We start from the raw sequence: 27,500 nt of genomic DNA on the forward strand, positions 1-27,500 counted from the left end.
GAAAAGTAACTAAGTACATTTACTCACGTACTGTACAATGTTGAGGTATTCTTTGCTTTACCAATGTTATACTCCATTTCGCCTCGGAGGCAAATATTGTACTTTTACTCCACTACAATTACTAGTTACTTTGTAGATTTTGATTATTATTATTATTATTATTCCTTACATACTTTGGCTATTTGAAAATAGCATCGATACCAGCTCAAAGCGACGCGTTGTGAGCTTGTTGATCTGCTATTTTAAAATCATTTTCATAGGTATTTTAAATGATGAGAAAACATGTGAAATGGGAAGTTTTGATGCCAATCCTTTTGTACTTTTACTCAAGTAAATGTTTGATTCCCAGACCTTTACTTGTAGCAGTGTATTGCAGTATTGGTGCTTTTACTTAAAATCACTCAACAGCCTCGCCATCATCCGTGCCAATAGATGAGGTTGCAGCATTTCAGTGGTGTAAAGTAACTAAATACATAATTTACTCAAGGACAATTTTGAGGTATTTTTACTTTACTGGAGTATTTCCAATTGTCAGTACTTTTTCTTCTACTCCGCTACATCTCAGAGGCAAATAGGCTACTTTTACTCCACAGCAATTATTAGAAAACTTAAGTTAGTTATTGTAGATTTTGATTAACTCTCAAATACCTGGAACGCACCCGAGTCGCGTTAGATTTTAATCACTTTAACCATTATGTTATGCTTTAACTATTGAAAAATAGCAGATATACAAGCTCACAGTGCGGCACCGAGTGCCGCGCTGCGAGCTTGTAGATCTGCTATTTTTGAAAAATCGTGAAAATGTGTGCAAGTCTTTGAATATCTTTGACCCGATCTATGACCCGACTTCTAAATCCTTAAATCAGTGGTTCTCAAACTTTTTCATGTCAAGGACCCCCAAAATTGAAGGTATTTGGCCACGGACCCCCATCTCAAAATATGTTGTTCCAGGGACCCCCCAGAAGCAAATATTTGAGTTACAAATGTTCGCTTTTAAATAGATATATTCAAATTAGTTATTGTAGATTTTGATGAATGTAACAAAACATACATTACCCTCTTCAGCCCTATATACAGTAGGCCTAACATTTCAGCGACTTGTTACCAGAGCCGATGCTTGGTTAAAAGTGACACAGCCTTGTTGTCAGATAGCGTTGTGTCAGTGAGTGCCGGTGAGGAGCCCCCACTGGGAGGACATAAACTCGTAGAGCCTTGGTCCTACACCTCCCACCCAACACTCCTTGCTGCCTGGCTTTCTGCCCCCGAACACAGAGAGACGCTCCACACCGCCAGAAGCACCGTGGTGGGTTCAAACCCCTGCTTAGGTGGGCAGGCACTTTACCACGGCGCCACCTGAGCCACAATACCTTCATTCTTAACTTAAAATACACGCCGTTTACACCTCTGCACTGATATATGATGCAGTGTATCGTTGTTGTCAATATCGTTGGTGTTGATTGTACTGCAAAATCTTATTTTTTTGTTATTTGAAAAACAATTTAAAACAGTGAAAATAGCCAATCTACAAGCGGTCTGTGCTTGTAGATCTGCTATTTCACTATTTTTTTATACAACAGTCTAGTATGATGAAGCAGGCCACTTTACAAAAAAAGATTGAAACTTACAAAAAAAAGATATGAAACTTGGAGAGTTTCTGCCCGACAGTGACGACATGAAATATTATGTTGTTGTTTTGGGCCCCTATAGCTCCCAAGAATATAGTGGCGTTTCCATAAAGCCACTTTTTGCGCATTAACGGCTTATTCGCAAAATGTTTTTATGGAAACACTTCAAAAAAAAAGATTATCCGCTTGGAGGAGGAGGATTTTGAGGCTTTGTCGAATAAACTAAATGCGCATTTGTGAATGGAAACGGGTCAGACAATAAATGCGAATAGATTATGACGTTCTGGGTCCATATCGTCCTCCAACTTAACACTTTCCCCTGCCGCTTAACGTCCATTGTATAGTGTTAGCCCACAAAACAAACCTGTTGTTTGTGACACGGACCGTGTGTAAATTCCTCCCGTTTTCACTTCCTGGAGTCGAGCCATCCGTGGCCGTCCCCCTCATCACACAGTGTTGCGTGCCAAAGTGGCTGATCTACAAGCTCACAGCAGCTCGCCCTCCGCGTCTCCGCGCGGCGCTGTGTGCTTGCAGATCGGCCACCTTCCAGAGGACGCTGAAACTTGCAGGATGAGCACTCTGTCAACCCATGCGAGTGATGCGACCATCGCTAATTCCAATGACACCCGCAAATGGAAACGGGCTAAATTCGCTTAGTCTTAATACGCAAATCTGATAATTCGCTTCCCTAATTCGAATAAGTTTATGGAAACATGGCTATTGACATGTTGCAGCTGCATGATTACGAGAAAGAGAGAGAGACCGAGAGTGAGAATGAATGGTTCTATCCAATCAGTAGTCATGTACAGTATGTACAGTATGTACAGTATGTACAGTATGTAAGTGGAAATAATACAAAAAAGTAGTGTAATAATGAACACACTACACTGCACGGACAGTAGTGTTGCACAGGCAACGCATCACTTGTCATAAAAAAACAACCAGACATAACATAATGTGATGTATTAATGTTTTGGAATAAACTTGCCCAACATTGCCTTCAGAACTGGCAGCTAAAAGCAGGTTTTCTGTGTCTAGACGCCTCCTGACGGATCGATATGAGAGGAGGAGGAGGAGGACTGATGCTTCTGGACAAACTGTAGTCCTTGAAACTTTACAATTCTATCTCTGTCCAGCGGAAACCTCATATGTCCAACAAAAACGTCTACTTTCCAGGATTCAATGCGGAAAAATTTCGTTAGTAGGAACTGGAACTAAATATTTTAAGATGGGGATCCGTGGCCAAATACATATCATTTTGGGGGTCCTTCACATGAAAAAGTTTGAATATTTCAAAACCTTAAGGATTTGAAAGATTCAAAGACTTTTCTCATAATGGGTTTTAACGATTTTTCAAAAATAGCAGATCTGCAAGCTCGCAGCGTGGCACTCGGTGCCGTGCTGTGAGCTTGTATATCTGCTATTTTTCAATAGTTAAAGAAGCACAAAAAGTGAGTCAATCCTTGTATAACCAGGGCCCAGAATGTGGTGCAACATCCCTGGAGCGAGAGAGGTATGGGGGAGGAGAGGAGAGGAGAGGAGAGGAGAGGAGAGGAGAGGGGAGAGAGGGGAGGGGAGGGGAGGAGAGGAGAGGAGAGGAGAGGAGAGGAGAGGGGAGGGGAGGGGAGGGGAGGAGAGGAGAGGAGAGGGGAGGGGAGGGGAGGAGAGGAGAGGAGAGGAGAGGAGAGGAGAGGAGAGGAGAGGAGAGGAGAGGAGAGGAGAGGAGAGGGGAGGGGAGGGGAGGGGAGGAGAGGAGAGGAGAGGAGAGGGGAGGGGAGGAGAGGAGAGGAGAGGAGAGGAGAGGAGAGGAGAGGAGAGGAGAGGGGAGGGGAGGGGAGGGGAGGAGAGGAGAGGAGAGGAGAGGAGAGGAGAGAAGAGAGGAGAGGAGAGGAGAGGAGAGGAGAGGAGAGGAGAGGAGAGGATGGGGAGAAACAGGAGAAATAGAGCGTGCAAGGAGGTGAAGGTTGATAAGGAAGGGAGCGAAGGCAGAAGGAGGAAGAGAAGGAGAAAGAGAAGGAGAAAGAGAAGGAGAAAGAGAAGGAGAAAGAGAAGGATTGCACGCGGCCTCCTCCTCTGTTTAGTTCGGTCATTCTCTAAGTATGATTGATGGAGCTGGGGGCGACCGAGGCAAGCGCCCAGAGAGAGAGAGAGAGAGAGAGAGAGAGAGGGAGTGTGTGTGTGTGTGTGTGTGTGTGTGTGTGTGTGTGTGTGTGTGTGTGTGTGTGTGTGTGTGTGTGTGTGTGTGTGTGTGTGTGTGTGCGTGCGTGCGTCTGTTGTGTATGCGTGCGTGCGTGGTGTGTGCGTGCGTGCGTGTGTTGTGTGTGCGTGCGTGCGTGGTGTGTGCGTGCGTGTGTTGTGTGTGCGTGCGTGGTGTGTGCGTGCATGCCAGGGTGGGAGGGGATACGATGCAGGCTTCCACTTGTAGTCTCTCTCTCCCTCTCTCTCTCTCTCATCTCTATTCTGACGATTTCCTTCCCTAACTTTATTTTTTTTTTGGGGGGGTGTGGGGTCTTAAAGGTGTCCTTGCTTCGTCTTTGCCTAAACAAATCAGGATGAATACTAATACATTCATATATTACATAAGTTATATATATACAATAAGTTATATATTACATAAGTTATATAATACAAAAGTTGCCAGATGAATAAAAGCCTGCATTTGTGCATCGGCGTGCAACGCAATTATGCCGCCGTGCTGGACATAGCAGTTCAAAATGTACCGCGATTTGAGCTGCAATTCTGATCGGAATGCAACATGTGTGTGACAAATGTGTGTGACAAATGTGTGTGACAACATGTGTGTGACAACATGTGTGTGACAAAGTAGGCAAAACATTTGGAGTAAAGCTGGTTGCACACTGCACTGCGTGTTTTCGTTGCGTTTTGGAAATCCGAAAGCCGTAGGCCAGGGAGAGAGAGGGGAAAGAGAGAGAGAGCAAGAATCGGAAAAAATCAACCCTGGTCCGAAAATAAATACGAAACAGGCGGCGGTGTGCAAACGTGATTGACATATCGTGAGGTTGATTTTTTTATTTACGTGTTCAAAATTCACTCCGATATTCGGCCCGAAAAATGCAGCAGTGTGCAAAGACCTTAAGACTTGACTACGGTTCAAATCAGAGCAGAATGCAGCTCTACATTAGTTTTTTTGTCATAATGCCAGTTGTGCCTTTTAAATGTGTACCGTTGGGAGAATTCCAGTCATATATATGTTTTATTCTGGGTGTGCGTATGTGTGTATGTGTATGCAGTACTGTACCTCTTCAGACATTCAGAAGCTTCTATCTGGAGTACATATTGATTTGATTTGATCTCCAACTGATTATGAGTATATAGGTTTTATTTTACCAATGCGGTGTCTCTACTGTGTGTGTGTGTGTGTGTGTGTGTGTGTGTGTGTGTGTGTGTGTGTGTGTGTGTGTGTGTGTGTAGCCTACGTGTGTGTGTGTGCGTGTCGACACGTGCACGTTCAAGCCACACTTGTAAACCCCCCCCCCCACCCCACACCGCTCCAAGTGCAAGGCCAGAGCGCAGATTAGTCTTGTTGACTCGGCAAGGACACCCTGCCAGGCAGCACACACACACACACACACACACACACACACACACACACACACACACACACACACACACACACACACACACACACACACACACACACACACACACACACACGCACGCGCACACACGTACACACGCCTCAGTGCACAGCGTGCATTCTGAAGGTAAACAAATCGGTGCTCATTAATCTGCTAACTAACAGACACACACTGTAGGCTTCCACACCGCGGCTGTTTAGCAACATTTTAAAGTATAGCCGATCTACAAGTGCACAACGCGCCGCATCACGACACTGCCGTGTGGCTTCAAGCATCTTGACCAGTCGCTACGGGACCTCACACCATCCACTGCCTCATTCAATCAATTAATCAATTAAATAATCAATCAATCAATCAATCAATGGTGGACAAAGTACTCGACTCCAGTCCTTGAGTAAAGATACTTCTGGTCAATTCATACTCAACTACGAGTAAAAGTTGCTTTGAGGAATTCTTTACAAGGATGTCAGCTGACAGTATGGACCTGATAGTATGTCAGCTGACAGTATGCATGGACCTGATTTTATAAAGACTTCAGTGTTCAAAAGTACATTACATTTTTATATCAATTCACTGCTGTACTTTCACAATGAATTCACAGAACCTCGTAGCTCTCCGAAACCACAATAAATGCACTATAATTGCTTAGAACCTCTTTGCTACATAAGAAAGAAATGCAACTGAATCAATAAGAAGGCCAGTCATGTATTGTATACTGGTATCTTGTATTTATTTATTTAAGCATTAACATTAGCTGTAACTCAGAGCGGAATGAAAGGGTTTTTATTTGGGTCCAAACAAAAATAGTAATAAGTAAATAATAAGTAAGAGGCAGGGTTTATAAAACCTAAGAAGCTAACCATATAAGGAAAGTCTTTAGTTCTCTCTTAAAAGCATGGCCAGACTGTGGAGCTCTCAGATGATCAGAGATCAGACTGAGGTTGTGAACAACAACATGACATGGAAGGTGAACTGATAGCACAGGTTTCTGCCCCACAACAACCACATGTAGATTGTTACGATCCACCACTGCACTCAACCCTATAACATATACCTGTATATCTCATATTATAATGATAACATACATATCTCATATTATAATGATAACATATATATCTCATATTATAATGATAACATATATATCTCATATTATAATGATAACATATATATCTCATATTATAATGATAACATATATATCTCATATTATAATGATAACATATATATCTCATATTATAATGATAACATATCTCATATTATAATGATAACATATATATCTCATATTATAATGATAACATATATATCTCATATTATAATGATAACATATATATCTCATATTATAATGATAACATATATATCTCATATTATAATGATAACATATATATCTCATATTATAATGATAACATATATATCTCATATTATAATGATAACATATGTATCTCATATTATAATGATAACATATGTATCTCATATTATAATGATAACATATGTATCTCATATTATAATGATAACATATGTATATCTCATATTATAATGATAACATATATATCTCATATTATAATGATAACATATACATCTCATATAATAATGATAACATATATATCTCATATTATAATGATAACATATATATCTCATATTATAATGATAACATATATATCTCATATTATAATGATAACATATATATCTCATATTATAATGATAACATATATATCTCATATTATAATGATAACATATATATCTCATATTATAATGATAACATATATATCTCATATTATAATGATAACATATATATCTCATATTATAATGATAACATATGTATCTCATATTATAATGATAACATATGTATATCTCATATTATAATGATAACATATATATCTCATATTATAATGATAACATATATATCTCATATAATAATGATAACATATATATCTCATATTATAATGATAACATATATATCTCATATTATAATGATAACATATATATCTCATATTATAATGATAACATATATATCTCATATTATAATGATAACATATATATCTCATATTATAATGATAACATATATATCTCATATTATAATGATAACATATGTATCTCATATTATAATGATAACATATGTATATCTCATATTATAATGATAACATATATATCTCATATTATAATGATAACATATATATCTCATATAATAATGATAACATATATATCTCATATTATAATGATAACATATATATCTCATATTATAATGATAACATATATCTCATATTATAATGATAACATATATATATATCTCATATTATAATGATAACATATATATCTCATATTATAATGATAACATATATCTCATATTATAATGATAACATATATATCTCATATTATAATGATAACATATATATCTCATATTATAATGATAACATATATATCTCATATTATAATGATATATATCTCATATTATAATGATAACATATATATCTCATATTATAATGATAACATATATATCTCATATTATAATGCTACGATTTGATGTACTTTCAATGTACCGTTTTAACATGATCCATGCTCTAGAGTAATTAATATGAACATGTGAATCGTGTTGAACTTCATGAAATCGGCACCGTCGATCTTGGCAGAAATATAAATACAGTATGTATTAATATAAATACAGTATGTATTCTATGTAATATAAATACAGTATGTATTAATATAAATACAGTATGTATTCTATGTAATATAAATACAGTATGTATTAATATAAATACAGTATGTATTCTATGTAATATAAATACAGTATGTATTAATATAAATACAGTATGTATTCTATGTAATATAAATACAGTATGTATTAATTGCGACCGTAGGTCGCACTTACTATCAAAACCTGCACAAACTGTGAGTCAGTCCGTCAGTCAGTCAGTCCGTCAGTCAGTCAGTCAGTCTGTCCGTCTGTCTGTCACACCTCACACGTCACACTATTGCCCTGCTCATATCTCCGCAACCGTTGCCCCGATCCATGCCAAATTTTGCACACACGCTCCTTGGCTGCCAAACTACAACCTCCAAGGACCCCCGGAGCTCCAGGGACCCCCAGGTCCCTGGGGGACCCCCAGATGTAAAAAAAGACCAAATGTGCAAAAATGACCAAATGTCTCCAACCAACACTCAACATGGCTGCTCACGGGGAATTCCCGGGGACCACCGACTCCTGGTGCTCCAGAACGGATGCCAAAGTGGTGGCGCCCCCAGTGGAGGACCCCCTCCACTGCAGCTCACATAAAATGCCGTAACTCGGGCTAGGAGCGTCCGGGAGAGCCGGGGCCGGTACCTATTCGTCCGCCAAGGCAACGCGGAGACCCCACCCCTCATTTCTCACATGGCCCTCTTCTAGCGCCACCATGAGGCCGATTCTTGCAAAACACATTTTTGGGCACTGCTCCTACAGATTTTGCCCTAAAATCACGCACATCGGTACACAGTATGTCTACACATTGCCCACAAAACTAGGAACCAATGGCAGTTACAGCCCTCTTTGTGTGTACATGTGACCTACGGTCGCTTATCTCCCGATTAGGGAGTCTTACTGGTATAAATACAGTATGTATTCTATGTAATATAAATACAGTATGTATTAATATAAATACAGTATGTATTCTATGTAATATAAATACAGTATGTATTAATTGCGACCGTAGGTCGCACTTACTATCAAAACCTGCACAAACTGTGAGTGAGTCCGTCAGTCAGTCAGTCAGTCAGTCAGTCTGTCTGTCCGTCTGTCTGTCACACCTCACACGTCACACTATTGCCCTGCTCATATCTCCGCAACCGTTGCCCCGATCCATGCCAAATTTTGCACACACGCTCCTTGGCTGCCAAACTACAACCTCCAAGGACCCCCGGAGCTCCAGGGACCCCCAGGTCCCTGGGGGACCCCCAGATGTAAAAAAAGACCAAATGTGCAAAAATGACCAAATAACCACTCCAACATGGCTGCTCACGGGGAATTCCCGGGGACCACCGACTCCTGGTGCTCCAGAACGGATGCCAAAGTGGTGGCGCCCCCAGTGGAGGACCCCCTCCACTGCAGCTCACATAAAATGCCGTAACTCGGGCTAGGAGCGTCCGGGAGAGCCGGGGCCGGTACCTATTCGTCCACCAAGGCAACGCGGAGACCCCACCCCTCATTTCTCACATGGCCCTCTTCTAGCGCCACCATGAGGCCGATTCTTGCAAAACACATTTTTGGACACTGCTCCTACAGATTTTGCCCTAAAATCACGCACATCGGTACACAGTATGTCTACACATTGCCCACACAACTAGGAACCAATGGCAGTTACAGCCCTCTTTGTGTGTACATGTGACCTACGGTCGCTTATCTCCCGATTAGGGAGTGTTACTGGTATAAATACAGTATGTATTCTGGCAGCCAAAACTCACTTGACTAAACTAAAAGCATAGCGGTGTCAGTCTGTCCGTCCACAGACGCACTTTGCACAGCATTATCTCAAGCAGAGTTCATTTTGTTGACTAAAACTATTTTCACTACCTTTTTTCACTGAAGAAAACTAAATAAAAAACTATGACAAAATATACTGTCAATTCCGTCTTCAAATAAAAACTAGACTAAACGTTTGGGAGGGACTAGTTGAGAAGAGATCGAGAAGAACTAGAAGACGAGTTGTTTCATGTTTGGTTGCGCTCTGGTTTTGCACCTCTGAAAATAGCATATCTACAAGCTCGTCTATAGCATAATAAATAGCATATCTACAAGCTCGTCTATAGCATAATAAATAGCATATCTACAAGCTCGTCTATAGCATAATAAATAGCATATCTACAAGCTCGTCTATAGCATAATAAATAGCATATCTACAAGCATATCTACAAGCTCACAACGCGCCGTGCCGCGTTGTGAGCTTGTAGATCGGCTATTCATCCAAGTGTACAATCAGGCATTACGACACCTTCAACATTCGACAAAATCAACATTATATTTAGTCGACTAAAATCTTAGAATATTTAGTCGATTAAAACCAGACTAAATCTAAAACATGTAAGATGACTAAAAAGTCACTAAAACCAAGTGGATTTTTTACTCAAAAGACAAATCAACAGTGGCTCTCTAGTCTCTACTGGCCGCGTTGCCACAGGGTTTGCCTCGTAGCTCCATTGAGCCAAAGTCAAGGCAACGACCCCTGCTGATTCCCCAGCTCCGACCTTGGGGCCAACAACTCTCCTCTCCGCACACCAGACGTCTCACAATGGAACGGGCAGCCTGCCATGAAACATAATGCGCTCTGCGAGGATGAAACCTTTCAGACCGTCGTTGTCGGGTGGAAACCTTGTATGTCCAAAACCGTTCGTTCTCATCATTTTAAAAAAATTACTAAAGTAGTGAAAACAGATGATCTACAAGCACACAACGCCTCGCACCCGATCTACAAGCACACAACGCCTCGCACCGCGAGGCGTTGTGTGCTTGTAGATCTGCTGTTTTCACTACTTTTGTGTGACGGCCTTGTCTGATGAAGCAGGGCTTTACTTCGCGAAAAAAAACATACAAATTTGAAACTTGGAGATACGAGGTTTCTGCCCGACAGTGACGAGATGTTTGCTGGTTGATCCCCATGGCCTTTCCCGCAGCACCGCCCGTATAAAGCACACACAGGCTCTCCTCAACATCTATGGGGGGAGGAGGATTGCAGTGAAACTATAGATCTATGGGGGGAGGAAGATTGCAGTGAAACTATAGATCTATGGGGGGAGGAAGGAAGATTGCAGTGAAACTATCCCAGTGCATTATGTTCTGCTCCCTGGAAGATGAACCGTAAATATTTGAGTAACCCCAAACATGCATGGCTGGCTCCTCTTGAGTTGCACCGCCACCCCAAAAATTACTTTTGAAACGAGGGGATCCTGTTTAGAACAGGCCAGGGGTTCCTAAACTTTTTAGCTCAAGAACCAAAAGACAAATTAGATGTTTGCCCAGGACATCCTGTAGCTCTGGTCCATAGCGCTAGAAGAAGTTCTCCTTAACGTTATGTTACTCTACATCCGCTGCGCCTGCAGAACCATGTCGTCTGGTTCAAAAATTAAAAAAAAGACAGTTTCGCTACTCACCGAAACAAAGACGACTTTTGGGAGCCCCCACCTCAGGTCTGAAATACACCGGATGGCCGGATGTGTGGAGAACCGGGATGACTGGAAGCGACGATGGAGGGCTCGTCTGAGGACGACCTAGAGAGAGAGAGAGAGAGAGAGAGAGAGAGAGTGAAAATCTGGTCAATGGACATTTCTACCACTTTTTGTGGTCACATGTTCAGATAAAGGATTCTGATTGGCTTAAAACAGTGGTAAATCAGTCAACAACCTTGAGTTGGCTCATGGACCCTGCCCACTGTTGTGTTGCAGTTGATTGTAACTAAATAACCTTGCAAGTTACAACTGTGTTTTCTTTCATTTATATGGTAGAGAGGGGGGGGGTCCGAGTGCTTCCACTAAGGAAAGTAGGCTTTCAACTCCCAAAAGCTGTCTTTGTTTCGTGAGTAGCGAAACTGTCTTTTTTTATTTTTGAACCAGACGAGAGGATGTACAGGCGTTTTCTTTTTCTACTCCAAAGCTCTTTGCCAAAAATAGCCGATCTGCTATGTTTGGCTAAAGTTCTCAGAATATGGACGCTAGGGTTCAAGTGGTTAATATAAAAAAGAGGACAAAAATGATTCTATCACTCAAAGATTTGGAGGACCCCCTGTAGCAACTCTGAGGACCCCCTAGGGGTCCCGGACCCCCTGTTGAAGACCCCTACCCTACTTGATCACATTACAGCGTCACACAAAAGCATCCAAAACAGCAGATCCACAAGCTCGAAGCGCGTCTCCAAACGTGGAGTTTCAAGCTTCTAGATAATAAGCTACTTCAGCTATTTTTGAATTTGAATCCTGAAATGTAACACTTTTGGAAGTTTTCCACCCGACAGAAAAAACTCAATGATTCACACAATGTAAACAATGTACTGCAATTCACCCTTTGTCAGCCTTCTGATTGGTCCCTGGCTGACCAACCAGCAGGCTCGTTCCGACTTTTTTATGTTGAATTTGCTAAAACATCATTTTTTACTGAAACCAGGTTTAAAATGAGAATTGAATACACACAAATAACAATAAGAACGAAGCAAATGAATTCATAGTGGATGGAGAGAAAGGACTTTTGTCCCACCAAGACACAGCAACCAATGGGTGCAAAGAGGGGTGGGACAACGGGCGGGACTTGACAAAGGGTGAATTACATAACAGCATATCAACTGTGAGTGTAATGGTGATGATATTGTCTGTCTTCCACCTGGCCTCTGTTTACGTGAGCGAAGCCTCTGATTGTGATGGATCATTGTTTGCTTCAGAAGACAGAAAGCTCTTCGTGGGCATGCTCAACAAGCAGCAGTCAGAGGACGACGTGAGGCGCCTCTTCGAGGCCTTCGGCAGCATTGAGGAGTGCACCATCCTAAGAGGTCCCGACGGGAACAGCAAAGGTGGGTCTGAGAACGTTTACAACCATTCCATCCATCCTCTGCAGTCATTAATAGCCCCATTCCCACTGTAGGGCCAACCTAGCTCTGCTCCATCTGGCAAATGAATAAACCGAGATTTCTCAGCCCCTCAACTTCAGTCAAAATAAACTAAACTACTTCACTACTCACCAAACCCAAAAGTAGTTTTGCATTGTTGAAAGTCTATTCTCCGCGGTGGTGAACCCCTCAGCACCCCACCCACTCTGTAAAACACAGTATTTTTGGCATGAAATAAAGTGCATCCAACTCGACCGCCGCTTATTTCCAGGTTGTGAACCATTGTATCTGCGGTGGCCGCTGGGTGGCTCGAGGTGGGTGCGTTTTATTTCATGACAAACATAATGTATTTTACAGAGTGGGTGGGGTGCTGAGGGGCTCACCACCGTGGAGAATAGACTTTGAACAGCACAAAACTACCTTTGGTTTGGTGAGTAGTGAAGTAGTTTAGTTTATTTTGACTCAAGTTGAGCGCTCGTAGGGGCTGAGAAAACGCGGTCTAGTCATTTGCCGACGGGTCTGTCAGAGCGTCACTGGAGGTGACGCGATGGACCAGAGCTAGGGCCAATCCAGAACTAGAACCAGAACTTTCCAGAACCAAGAGCTTTCAAGAACCTGTGAAGTTCCGGGACCAAAGTTCTGCTTACGTTTCCATACAACCAGAACTAAAGACCAGCGGCACTGCTGGCCCCGCCCATAGGTTCCCAGAACTAAGGTTTAGTGCAGGACCTTGTCTGGAACCGGGCCGTACGCAATGGAAACAAGAAACAGAACCAAAAACATAGGTTCAGGTTCCTGATAGTTCTGGTTCCACCTTGCAGTGGAAAAGGGGCTTTACATTCAGAAGCACGCACAGGCAGTGTAAAAGGGGCTTTACATTCAGAAGCACGCACAGGCAGTGTAAAAGGGGCTTTACATTCAGAAGCACGCACAGGCAGTGTAAAAGGGGCTTTACATTCAGAAGCACGCACAGGCAGTGTAAAAGGGGCTTTACATTCAGAAGCACGCACAGGCAGTGTAAAAGGGGCTTTACATTCAGAAGCACAGGCAGTGTAAAAGGGGCTTTACATTCAGAAGCACGCACAGGCAGTGTAAAAGGGGCTTTACATTCAGAAGCACAGGCAGTGTAAAAGGGGCTTTACATTCAGAAGCACAGGCAGTGTAAAAGGGGCTTTACATTCAGAAGCACAGGCAGTGTAAAAGGGGCTTTACATTCAGAAGCACAGGCAGTGTAAAAGGGCTTTACATTCAGAAGCACAGGCAGTGTAAAAGGGGCTTTACATTCAGAAGCACGCACAGTGATGGTGGAAGAACTCACGTGTTTTACTCAGTGGTGGAAAAAGTATCAATACTGGAATATTATTAGGAATACTCTGTTACAAGTAAAAGTGTACAATTAAAAATGTACTTGAATAAAAGTGTGAAAGTGTTGGCATCAAAAAGTACTCAAAGTACCAAAAGTAAAAGTACAAAATGTTTGAAATTAGCCAAGGTATAAAATAGGGCTAAAGTGGTTTATGTATGTTTTATAATATTATTATAAAATTATTATTATTACCCTTATTATTATTATTGTCTGAAAAGTAACTAGTAACTAAAGTTCTCAAATAAATGTAGTGGAGTAATAATGTAATATTTGGATTCAAGATGTAGTGGAGTAGAAGTAAAAGTATTGGAAATTGGTAAGTAAAGGCCCATTCCCACTGGGCCAGATAACAGATATCTGGAGATATTTCTCCAGATATTTCTCCATGCAAAGTGGATGGTAGATACAGATAAAAAAATGTTTTGCCACAGATAAAAGTATCTGTGGCAAATATCTGTGGTATATATTTTATTTATCTGTATCTACCATCCACTTTGCATGGAAAAATATCTGGAGAAATATCTCCAGATATCTGTTATCTGGCCCAGTGGGAATGGGCCTTAAAACATGTATTAAAAAAAGATGAAATCCTTTATGCGGCGTATTGTGAGCTTGTAGATCTGCTATTTTCAAATGGTTGCAAAATATAAAGTGTATACGGCCAAGCGGTTATTAGGTTTTGTAATAATAATTTAAATCTACAAAGTAACTAGTAACTAAGGTTTTCATATAAGTGTAGTGGAGTAAAAGTACAAAGTCCTCTGAGATGTCGTGGAGTAGAAGTACATTTATTGAAATTATTTCAAATACTGAAGAAAGTAAAAACAACCCCAGAATTGTACTTAAAGGACAACTCCGCCCTAAATCACTTCTAGGCTCATTATCCTACTTATATTGATCCAAAAAAAAAAAAAAAAAAAAAAACTGTCTATTAGGCAAAAATGCCCTTGTTGTCCAGTTTCCCCAGCAGAACCCAGCAGAGTGGAGTCTATTAGCCTATCGCTATTACGCTATTTGTTGTGGTTTTTATTTTTCATGAATGTGTTACTATTTGTCATTACAAACACATCCATGCCTTGGTTGTCCCACACAAGCCGCCAAAATCTCATAAATCATGTTTTGGGGTGAGCATTCAGCTTATGGGCTCCACTCTATGCTATGAGAGCTGCTGGGTTCTGCTGGGGAAACTGGACAACAGGGGCATTTCTGCCTAATAGACCCCATGGACAGTAATTTTGGATCAATATAAGTAGGATAATGAGCCTAGAAGTGATTTAGGGTGGAGTTGTCCTTTAAATACAGCACGACGGAAACAGCCAAGCTGTTTGTCTAAGCATAATATTTACAAGCAGCGGTGAATCTGGTGGAGTCTTTTACAGGCTGAGGTGGAAAAAAATCGATCCAGGCTTTTAAAAAGAAAAAAGTTTTAGGTGACTTTGAAAGTTTAAGCTAAGCTTGAGTGATGATGATGTCGCCGAGATATCTCTCTCTCTCTCTCTCTCTCTCTCTCTCTCTCTCTGCGTTGGGGTTTTGACAGACGTGGACAGTTTCTAGACTAATAATTTCAGTGTCCCGAATTTAAAAAGCAAGCAAAAAAAAAAAAAGGCCGTCAGCTTTGTCCACAGAAGAGGGATGGTGGGACAAACCCCCGTCTAAGTCCCGGCGCGTGAACCCTATTAACCTCGGGAGTCGACTTACATGGCTTTGCGTAAATTATAAAGTTTTGCCCCCTCCCCCGAAAGAAAAGTCACATTTTCCGTGAGGCAATTCATCACCACCACCCACCCACTGAGAGAGAGAGAGAGAGAGAGAGAGAGAGAGAGAGAGAGAGAGAGAGCTCGTCAACGTCCCAGCCAGGGGCGTCACAAGGGGGAGGGGGGGGGGGGGAAGTGGGACTGAGTCACTAGGGGCCCAAGGTGGAGGGGCCTTGAATTATTTTATACTTTAGCTATTGAAAAATAGCAGATATACAAGCTCACAGCGCGGCACCGAGTGCTGCGCTGCAAGCTTGGAGATCTGCTATTTTTTTAAAGTTTTGTGCAAATCTTGAATATATATATAAATTCATATAATTTTGGGGGTCCTTCACATGAAAAAGTTTGAGCACCACTGACGTAGAAACATTTTTTTTTCGCAATAACCTTAATATTCAAAGACTTTAGATTTTTCAGAAATAGCAGATCTACAAGCTCGTATCGTGGCACTCGGTGCTGTGAGCTTGTATAATAGCTATATATTCAATAGTTAAAGTGCAAAATAGTGCGTAATAATGCGTTCCCAGGTCCCCCCGATGAAGAACATTCATGGGGGGCCCCGCAGTGAATCCTTGTACCCAGGGCCCCCAGAATGTGGTGCGACACCCCTGCATGGTCCCAGCCTATAAGTCAACACTCCCTCATCAACCGCTGGGGGTTTATGTGTGACGCCGCCGAAAGGGGAAAAGTTGTCCTTTTCAGAAACATTTGTCAGCGTTCGCTGCGTCCAACCACCAAGTCCAGCATTATGGAGGTTCATCAGTGGGCTTAGGAGGAGCCAATCAATGCGGCCCGACGGTAACTAAGCCAGATGATTACAGTGGGCTTGATCATCGCAGATTCCTCCGTGAAGCTCCATTAACAAGGCCTCATCAGCCCGGCTTACTGCGGCTAAGTGGAGGCTTTGGGCTCCATAATTACTGGGGGACCGAACGAACGTCGGATCATTCAAATTCATCAGCGCCGCCGTGGTGTCAATAAGCAAGCGACACCCAACCAGAGCGCTGTGGCATTTTAAGCCCCCCCCCCCCCACCCCCACCCCCATCAGAGAATTCCAAGCGTGTTATTGGTGGTGTGAGACCGGCGCGTTTAAGCCCCCCGTATTGACCGTCCGTCACAGTGGTGATCAGTACTCAAGTACATTTACTTGAGTACTGTACACTAAGTAAAAAAGCATTTAAAATGGTGAAAATTGGTGAAAAGTGAACAAGCAGCATGTCGGAACAATGTCTGGATAATTCTTGATTTCGAGGAGGAAATTGTTTGTGTCAGGCAGAAAGCTCTTATCTCCATATTATAGTTTTTGGTGTTTTTTTTCTTTTCTTCTCTCTAAAAAAATAACGCCCTACTCGAACATACCACTGTGTCACGTAAAAGCGCAAAAAGCCTTGACTGACCAACTTTCATTGGTAGAAATGGTACCATCTAGAATGCTATTGGCTGCCAACGGTCAGCTAGAAATGGTACCATCTAGGATGCTATTGGCTGCCAACGGTCAGCTAGAAATGGTACCATCTAGAATGCTATTGGCTGCCAACGGTCAGGTAGAAATGGTACCATCTAGAACGCTATTGGCTGCCAACGGTCAGGTAGAAATGGTTCCATCTAGAATGCTATTGGCTGCCAACGGTCAGCTAGAAATGGTACCATCTAGAATGCTATTGGCTGCCAACGGTCAGGTAGAAATGGTTCCATTTAGAATGCTATTGGCTGCCAACGGTCAGGTAGAAATGGTTCCATCTAGAATGCTATTGGCTGCCAACGGTCAGGTAGAAATGGTTCCATCTAGAATGCTATTGGCTGCCAACGGTCAGGTAGAAATGGTTCCATCTAGAATGCTATTGGCTGCCAACGGTCAGGTAGAAATGGTTCCATCTAGAATGCTATTGGCTGCCAACGGTCAGGTAGAAATGGTTCCATCTAGAATGCTATTGGCTGCCAACGGTCAGGTAGAAATGGTTCCATCTAGAATGCTATTGGCTGCCAACGGTCAGGTAGAAATGGTACCATCTAGAATGCTATTGGCTGCCAACGGTCAGGTAGAAATGGTACCATCTAGAATGCTATTGGCTGCCAACGGTCAGGTAGAAATGGTTCCATCTAGAATGCTATTGGCTGCCAACGGTCATGGTAGAAATGGTTCCATCTAGAATGCTATTGGCTGCCAACGGTCAGGTAGAAATGGTACCATCTAGAATGCTATTGGCTGCCAACGGTCAGGTAGAAATGGTACCATCTAGAATGCTATTGGCTGCCAACGGTCAGCTAGAAATGGTACCATCTAGAATGCTATTGGCTGCCAACGGTCAGGTAGAAATGGTACCATCTAGAATGCTATTGGCTGCCAACGGTCAGCTAGAAATGGTACCATCTAGAATGCTATTGGCTGCCAACGGTCAGGTAGAAATGGTACCATCTAGAATGCTATTGGCTGCCAACGGTCAGGTAGAAATGGTACCATCTAGAATGCTATTGGCTGCCAACGGTCAGGTAGAGATACTTGGGAGGATGTGGTGTTGAGCTTGCCGAAAATAAAGCACACAAAGAAGAATCATCACAAGCCTGATCACAAGCCCCTCCTACAGCATACCCTGTTATAACATCAAATATATAACATACAGTAAATTGGACCATATTTTCACAAAACTCATATCGTGGTGATTGAAACGAGGCTTTAACGTTAACATTTATGACAATGTTTATTAAGGTAAGAAAATCAAATGTAAAAGTTCTGGATAAATGAATGGAATCCTATGGAGAACATGTTGCTTCTGGTACCAGAACAGCGCAACTAGCGGCCAATCATAGGAACTTTCAGTTCCGTGTTGCTTCATTTTAAATGGGGACAACAACTACACCCCTGGTGAAAAGTAGCAGATTCACAATGTGTTTCAAGCTTGCGAACCTGCAGCTACTTTTGTTGTTTTGGACCGTTTTGGTTTCCGTCTGACAGCAACGAAAGATTTGTTTTCAAATCCTGCATTTTTCTCTCCTATTCCTGTCCCCCCTCTCTCTCCCCCCCCCCCCCCTCTCTCTCTCTCTTCCCCCCCCCCCCTTTCCCCCCCCCCCCCCCCCCCCCAGGCTGTGCGTTTGTGAAGTACTCGTCCCACGGTGAGGCTCAGTCAGCCATCAGTGCCCTCCATGGGAGCCAGACCATGCCTGTGAGTGTGAGCTCCATACATGTATGTGCAGCCTTACTCTCTCATCCTGACAACATTATGTATCATTATTTAACGCATTTAGGGCCTAGGATTATTGACTGCTTTAACTATTGAAAAATAACAGATATACAAGCTCACAGTGCGGCACCGAGTGCCGCGCTGTGAGCTTGCAGATCTGCTATTTTTGAATCTTTGAATATATCTACTTAAAAGCGAACATTTGTAACTCAAATATTTACTTCTGGGTGGTCCCTGGGACAACATATTCTGAGATGGGGGGTCCGTGGCCAAATACCTGTAATTTTGGGGGTCCTTGACATGAAAAGGTTTGAGAACAGCATGATTTAGAAGGAGGATTTAGAAGTCAGGTCAAAGATCGGGTCAAAGATATTCAAAGACTTGCACTCATTTTCACGATTTTTCAAAAATAGCAGCGAGTGCCGCACTGCGAGCTTGTATATCTGCTATTTTTGTAAAGTTAAAGCATAAAATAATGGTTAAAGTGGTTAAAAATCTAACGCGACTCGGGCGCGTTCCAGGTATTTGAGAGTTAACAATGTTTATTTACCTTTCTTTTGTTGGGGGGGATTAGGGGCCCGTGAGTGCTGGTATCCTCTTCTTCTAAAGTTATGTTCCCGACCGTGCACCCGGTAAAAATGTTAAGAAGAGAAGATTTTTGGAGTTGTGCTTGCTTTCTTGCTGTAAGGATTAGGGGCCCACCCATGTGACAGATCTTTAATGAACGATCAGTCGATTGTTTTCGTAGATTGTGTACGTAGTATACTTGAAGTTCAGATTCATCGGTGTCAACATTTTTTCAAGATTCTAAAGAAGAATATACCGTGACATAATCTTAAGATTTCCGGGTGGTTATTTCATGTCCGTGGTGCCTATCCTCAAAATCACCGGATTTAGCCTTTAATTGCTTTCTTTTGCAGGTGAAAGTAGGCATTCTAATCTTCATTCACTATTTTTGGATTCGCTGTGGCTCTGCAGAGTTGTGGCAAAATGGTCAAAAAAGGCTGGCACATATACCCACCCAAAGGCTGGCACATATACCCAACCAAAGGCTGGCACATATACCCACCCAAAGGCTGGCACATATACCCACCCAAAGGCTGGCACATATACCCACCCAAAGGCTGGCACATATACCCACCCAAAGGCTGGCACATATACCCACCCAAAGGCTGGCACATATACCCACCCAAAGGCTGGCACATATACCCACCCAAAGGCTGGCACATATACCCACCCAAACTGGAAAAGATGCTGGCACTAAATACTAGTAAGACGCCTCATGGCGGCCAATTCTTAACCATCTGGCCAGTGATATTCGTATATCGGACCAGTTACCCATATATGGAGATTCCTGCATGATAGTCAACAATGTGATGTCAGAACATATGGGAATTACCAAATATGGGCATTCCCAGATATGCCCTTGATATTGATGACATCGGGACAAGGATCTCCATATGGGCATAAAACGGACAAGGACGTAATTAATTTGCAAGTGTGATCTGGGAATGCCCATATATGGGCATGTTCTGACATCACATCGTCGACTATATATGGGCATAAAATATATGGGCATAAAAGCCAGAGCGTGATGTCAGAGCGAAAACCCATAGAACCATAGACTGTAAAAATGTGTACTGACTGACTGACTGACTGACTGGTTTAATGACTGACTGACTGACTGACTGACTGACTGGTTTAATGACTGACTGACTGACTGACTGACTGACTGGTTTAATGACTGACTGACTGACTGACTGACTGACTGACTGACTGACTGACTGACTGACTGGTTTAATGACTGACTGACTGACTGACTGACTGACTGACTGACTGACTGACTGGTTTAATGACTGACTGACTGACTGACTGACTGACTGACTGACTGACTGACAGACACAGACGGAGACAAGCTGTGACATTTCTCATGGTACACTGCGACCTTTGGTCGCAATCAATATCATCTTTGTGTTTTAGCCAATCATTTTTGGGGGGGATGGGTCAAATTACAATATTCTCAGGGCCCACCCGTATACAATAACGTTGCCTCGTGTTGTGTGTGTGTGTGTGTGTGTGCGTGCGTGCGTGCGTGTGTGTATGTGTGTGTGTGTGTGTGTGTGTGTGTGTGTGTGTGTGTGTGTGTGTGTGTGTGTGTGTGCGTGCAGGGCGCCTCGTCCAGTCTGGTGGTGAAGTTCGCCGACACAGACAAGGAGCGGACCATCCGCCGCATGCAGCAGATGGCAGGTCAGATGGGCATCTTCAACCCCATGGCCTTGCAGTTTGGAGCCTACGGAGCCTACGCCCAGGTAGGTACCTACCCTACCCCCCCCTCTACGCCCAGGTAGGTACCTACCCTACCCCCCCCCCTCTACGCCCAGGTAGGTACCTACCCTACCCCCCCTCTACGCCCAGGTAGGTACCTACCCTACCCCCCCCTCTACGCCCAGGTAGGTACCTACCCTACCCCCCCTCTACGCCCAGGTAGGTACCTACCCTACCCCCCCTCTACGCCCAGGTAGGTACCTACCCTACCCCCCCCCCCCCTCTACGGAGCCTACGCCCAGGTAGGTACCTACCCTACCCCCCCTCTACGCCCAGGTAGGTACCTACCCTATCCCCCCCCCCTCTACGGAGCCTACGCCCAGGTAGGTACCTACCCTACCCCCCCTCTACGCCCAGGTAGGTACCTACCCTACCCCCCCTCTACGCCCAGGTAGGTACCTACCCCCCCCCCCCCCCTCTACGGAGCCTACGCCCAGGTAGGTACCTACCCTACCCCCCGTACGGAGCCTACGCCCAGGTAGGTACCTACCCTACCCCCCCCTCAAAGCACCGCCAAAACACATTTTCGTTGACAAAATCAACTGTAAATTTAGTCGATTAAAGTGAAAATTGTATTCAAAAGACTTTGACTAAACTAACACTGAACCATATACTGGTCTCTCCTTTGTGTACATACATATCGTCATTGTCGGGCGAGAACCTTGCATGTACAAAACCGTTTTGTATTCATAACTTTAAAAAAAAGATTTAACCTAGTGAAAATAGCCGATCTACAAGCACACATACAACGCCTCGCACCGCGAGATCTTTCACTAGTTTTGTGCGACAGCCTTGTATGATGAAGCTCTACTTTGCACAGGTGCAGCAGCAGGCAGCGTTGATGGCGTCAGTGGGCCAGGGAGGCTACCTCAGTCCCATGGCTGCCTTCGCCGCCGCTCAGATGCAGCACATGGCCACCATCAACGGCATCCCGGGGGCACCCATGACACCCACGTCAGGTAACTTAGGGGGTGGGGGTGGTGAGCAGGCACCCATGACACCCACGTCAGGTAACTTAGGGGGTGGTGGTGAGGCATTGGCTCAGGGGTAGAGAAACCGTCATTAGAACATGGAGGGTTCCCGAAGGGTTCCCAGTTCAATCCCAGGCTCCCCCTGAGTTAATGTGGAAGAGTCCTTGAGCAAGACTCTGAACCCCTAGGTTGGTGCCTTGCATGGTTTCCTCTGCCATCGGTGTATGAATGTGTGTGTGAATGGGTGAATGTAATGCACAATCTAAGTAAAGCGCCTTGGATAAAGGCGCTATAGAAATGCACCATTTACCATTTATGAGCAGGCACGTGCACGCATAGACATCAAAGGGGGCTTGAGCCCCTGCCCTTTTATCTGTCTGTAAAAAGTGCCCTCTCCAGACCATGAATGCAGTTTTTACTATGGTTAAAGAAATGCAAAAAGCCTCATTTCCATGACATACCTGAATCCATGCTGTTAACTTCATTATGCTTATAGTTCAGTGTGGTATCACACATTGAAAATAGCCGACCTCCAAACTCACGCGTTAAGACATTTTGGGGGTGAACTACTCCTTTAAAAGCGAGCGCACAATTCTTGTAATGAGGAGTATGTCCACAAGAGGGTGCTGAAAATGCCGCCTCAACTCACGCGCGCCTCGCGCTCATGCTTGATTCTTATGATTATTGCATCATTGTGTCACAACGAGGGCCAGTTTCAGACACCAAACGGCCCCTGACATCATGGTGTCTGCTGGGCCGGACCCTCTGACATTTGGCCAGCATGGCCAGATGGTCCACCCAACCATAAAGACTGCTAAACTGACGGTGTCTGGGAGGATAATGTGATGGAGAAATAATCACTCTGCACGTTTGATTCGTGTCCGGCACAGTAGCTGGACAAAGTACTCAGTACTTGAGTCAAAGTATAGTTGCTGGTCAAATATTACTCCACTGCAAATGTAGCCTAGGGTCCCTTCACTTTTCAGGGTTTGATCCTGTCGGGAGCGGAAACCACTTTACGTCATGTTGTAGTCCTAGACGGACTACACTTTGGCCGGAACTATCAAACCAGATTCAGTTTTTTTAACCCAAATATTTCCCCTGCGCTCAAGGACATACTTTTAGGGCCTACCTAATAAACCCCTTGATGCAGCATAGTTTTGCTTTTGGAAAATTTGTTTGGTAAATGCATCTTTTAGTCCAACTCCTAGCGACTGGCAAGACAACACTAGTCTACTGGAGCATTTTAATAGGGATTGGAGAAACAAGACTACACTAGGCTACTGGAGCATTTTAATAGGGATTGGGGAAACAAGACTACACTAGGCTACAGGAGCATTTTAATAGGGATTGGGGAAACAAGACTACACTAGGCTACTGGAGCATTTTAATAGGGATTGGGGAAACAAGACTACACTAGTCTACTGGAGCATTTTAATAGGGATTGGGGAAACAAGACTACACTAGGCTACTGGAGCATTTTAAAAGGGATTGGGGAAACAAGACTACACTAGGCTACTGGAGCATTTTAATAGGGATTGGGGAAACAAGACTACACTAGGCTACTGGAGCATTTTAATAGGGATTGGGGAAACAAACGGGGGGAACCAAAACAAAGCGACGCTGCTTCTTCTGCTTGTGGTTTCCGCCTAGACCGGATCAAACGGCCCGTTACTAACTAACACCAGGCTTTCCCCTGAGAAAGCCTGGTGACGCGAGGTTACTGCAAGTGAAAGTTGCTCTGTCAAATTTGTACTTGAGTACTGGAGTACTAAAGTACGGTACGTGCGTCACGTTTTCAAAAGTACAAATTACAAAGTACTTCTTGTTCATATCAATGCACTGCTGTTCTGAAATGGAGACATACAGTATGTCCCCCAAAACATTTTTCAACAAATGTCAAAAATAGTGAAAATAGCAGATCTGCGAGCTCTCAGCGCGTGGCATTGCCACAGCGTTGTGAGCTTAGAGGTCTGCTATTTCTCGATATTTTCACCAAAAGTCCCCTTTTCGAAATGTCAGCCCCTGCCTCTCTAACATTCTCTGCACGTCCCTGTGTGTGTGTGTGTGTGTGTGTGTGTGTGTGTGTGTGTGTGTGTGTGTGTGTGTGTGTGTGTGTGTGTGTGTGTGTGCGTGCGCGTGTGCGTGCGTGTGTGTGGGTGTGTGTGTGTGTGTGTGTGCGTGCGTCCCGTCCCGTGCAGGAGGCAGCACCCCTCCCTGTCTCAGCGCCCCCACAGTGACCAGCATCTCCTCCCCCATCAGTGTGAACGGCTTCACGGGTCTGCCCGGCCCCCCCCAGGCCAACGGCCAGCCCCCCACCGAGGCCGTCTTCACCAACGGGATCCACCCGTACCCCGGTGAGTCTGACCACATGTCTGTCCACCCGTACCCCGGTGAGTCTGACCACATGTCTGTCCACCCGTACCCCGGTGAGTCTGACCACATGTCTGTCCACCCGTACCCCGGTGAGTCTGACCACATGTCTGTCCACCCGTACCCCGGTGAGTCTGACCACATGTCTGTCCACCCGTACCCCGGTGAGTCTGACCACATGTCTGTACACTGTATGTGAAATTAGGACTGGGACTTTCGGATTTCGATCAATTAATTACAGAAAACTAACGCGATTAAAAAAAGATTATGCATTTCAATCGTGCTTAGTTTTTGCACCAAATAATCTTTCTCACTGGACGAGTTTCAGGTGTACCGATCATACCGGTGCACCGACCAACAGGCAACAAACCCAGACGCAATGGGAGAAGCTGTCAAATTGTATTTTATTTTGAAAAAAAAATCACTTTTAATTGAAATGAAATTGCTTCTCAAGTCAAATATTTACATGTGATTAAACATGCGATTAATGTTGATTAATTAATTAATTAATTACAAAGCCTCTAATTATTTGGGTTATTTTTTGTAGATTGTAGATTGACGTCGATGTTCCAGTGGGTAGTTATTATTAGTCTCAAGCTCTTGTTAGTACTTTACATTTTCATGTAAACAAGTTGCATTGTGGGATTGGATGGTTGGCGTCACAAACTGGATTTGAACGGACGGTGCTTGGTGTTAAAAAGGCAACGTCCGGATTTGATTGGCCAAGCGAAGTCACGTGACCTACAGAGCTCTCTGATCAGCGCTACTAGACTTTCAGGCCAGGAGACGAGGCGGTCTGAAAGTGGAGACGTGAAGGACCTGAACATCAAGCTGATTAAATATTTATAAAAGCCACAGACAGGCGTAACCACATTCAACCCGGCGTTCCCGTTTTGGGCATTTTAATTGCAGCCGAAGTCTCTCAAGAATCTTCTGCACCGTTCGACGGATCACAACACACTTTGTATTGATCTGCTACTCACTACTTTCACATGACACCGTCATACGATGACGATGCTGTATGTGAAGATGATATGAAAGACCACAAGTCGCTGTCGGGTGGAAGCCTGTGCAAAAACTGTTATTTTTCAAAAACGGCAAAAGCAGCAGATCTACAAGCTCGAAACGTGTCTCGAGCTGTTAGATCACTTACTTTTGATCGCGACCGTTAGGTCGCGATCAAAAGTAAGTCAAAAGTAAGACGTTGCAGCGTCATCACGTAGGAGGACATTCAGTCACCAAAAAGAAACACAAAGAGTTAAATATGGAGATAAGAGGTTTCTGCCCGACATCAATGACATAAAGCAGGGGTCTTCAGCGTTTTCAGCTCAAGGACCCCTTAGTTGAGAGAGATGAAGCAGGGACCCCCACAACCTGTTCATAGATTCCACTGTTTCATCATTTGACAGCACAATCATCAGTGTATTTTGGATTCATGTTAATGTTGTGGGTTTTCAGATATTCAACCACTTGAATCGTCAATACTTAAAAAAAACTTGACCTTTCACTGTACTTAGTCTGCTCTTTTTCCCCTCCACAGCTCTTTGATGATCTGCTATTTTTTTTGTTAAGGTTCTCAGAAGTGGTTAATATAAAAAAGGGAAAAAACAAGTTTCTATCACACAAAGATTTGGAGGACCCCCTGTAGTAACTCTGAGGACCCCCTAGGGGTCCCGGACCCCCTGTTGAAGACCCCTGACATAAAGAACAGCATCGCTTGTCGGAGACGGCATTGAAAACATCAGCTTGAGCTCGCATCCCGAACGGCTCCTCTCTCTTGACGCAAAGCAACTTTCTAAGACGTGCTCAGAGTTACGTAAGACTAAGAGCCCGGTGGAAGTGGGGAACTACGCTGTGGAATGACCTTGAAGCGTGGAGGCTGCGTTGGGAGTACAATCTATCGCCCAAGGACAGCCAGCGTGCCGAGGGGACAAAGCATAGCAGAGCCAGCCATTGTGAATTGTTAAACTGTAAAAAGCGCTTTGGCAAAGCAGCCCCCCAGGCCCGCTGGAGGGCCGGGGAGAGGATATATACGCTGCTACCATGATCTGATGGGGGGGGGGGGGGTTATTGTAGTGTTGCATTTTTCTTTCTACGTGTCGTGATCTACAAATTCACAACACGACGGTATGCGATTCGTTGTGAGCGTACTTATATAGATCAGCTGTTTCCCCCATTTATGAAGAAAATGGTTGGATTGTGGACAAAAAATAGTTTATTTTATTTGTATTTACTTTTTTTTACTATATCTACTGCATAGTACTGTGTTCTATCCGTCTGTCATTCAATGTTATATGAGATACTTCAATGGTTTCCTGTGAAAATAAGCTTAGTATTTTCTAAGATCTCCTTTTAGTTGACCTTGTACCAGTGAACTGTACCGTCATGAAACTGTACTTTTTTTCTATGCAAACTTCTAATTAAGTCTTCAATCAATCAATCAATCAATCAATCAATCAATCAATCAATCAATCAATCAATAATTTGGTTAGTTTAAGTCGGTATTGTAAACACACAATACATAAAGTAGTGTTGTTTTCAAGTCCATAGTTTTTGTTAATTTGTCAGTTTGTTAATTAATCAGATCTCCGTCTTTTGGTGCAAAAGTGCCTACTTGAAGAAACTGGCAGGAAATGTGTTAACTCTAATACATAACTCTGGGAGAGAGAAAGACGGTGAAGGTAAAACAAGGTGTTGTTCCCCTCCAGTCCTGCAGGAGGTGATGTTCAGGGAGGAGTCGGAGAAGAACGGCCTG

The 27,500-nt window shown here is 43.5% G+C and overlaps 1 protein-coding gene across 1 annotated transcript in view; it reads left to right on the forward strand.

Annotated features, from left to right (window-relative positions):
* The window catches only part of celf4 (CUGBP, Elav-like family member 4), a gene marked incomplete at its 3' end in the record, with an annotated part of 153,001 nt that overhangs the window by 113,647 nt on the left and 11,854 nt on the right, over positions 1–27,500 (forward strand). The window contains exons 4-9 of the mRNA XM_080729064.1: positions 12,612–12,740; positions 18,979–19,058; positions 21,245–21,385; positions 22,222–22,360; positions 24,574–24,729; positions 27,454–27,500. The exon at positions 27,454–27,500 is cut by the window's right edge and continues 64 nt beyond it. Coding sequence (XP_080585190.1) covers positions 12,612–12,740; positions 18,979–19,058; positions 21,245–21,385; positions 22,222–22,360; positions 24,574–24,729; positions 27,454–27,500 — 692 coding nt within the window. The remainder of the gene's footprint in view (positions 1–12,611; positions 12,741–18,978; positions 19,059–21,244; positions 21,386–22,221; positions 22,361–24,573; positions 24,730–27,453) is intronic.

The sequence above is a fragment of the Nannobrachium achirus genome (genome assembly GCF_963921795.1).
Source record: "Nannobrachium achirus genome assembly, chromosome: 6".
Lineage (NCBI taxonomy): Eukaryota > Metazoa > Chordata > Actinopteri > Myctophiformes > Myctophidae > Nannobrachium > Nannobrachium achirus.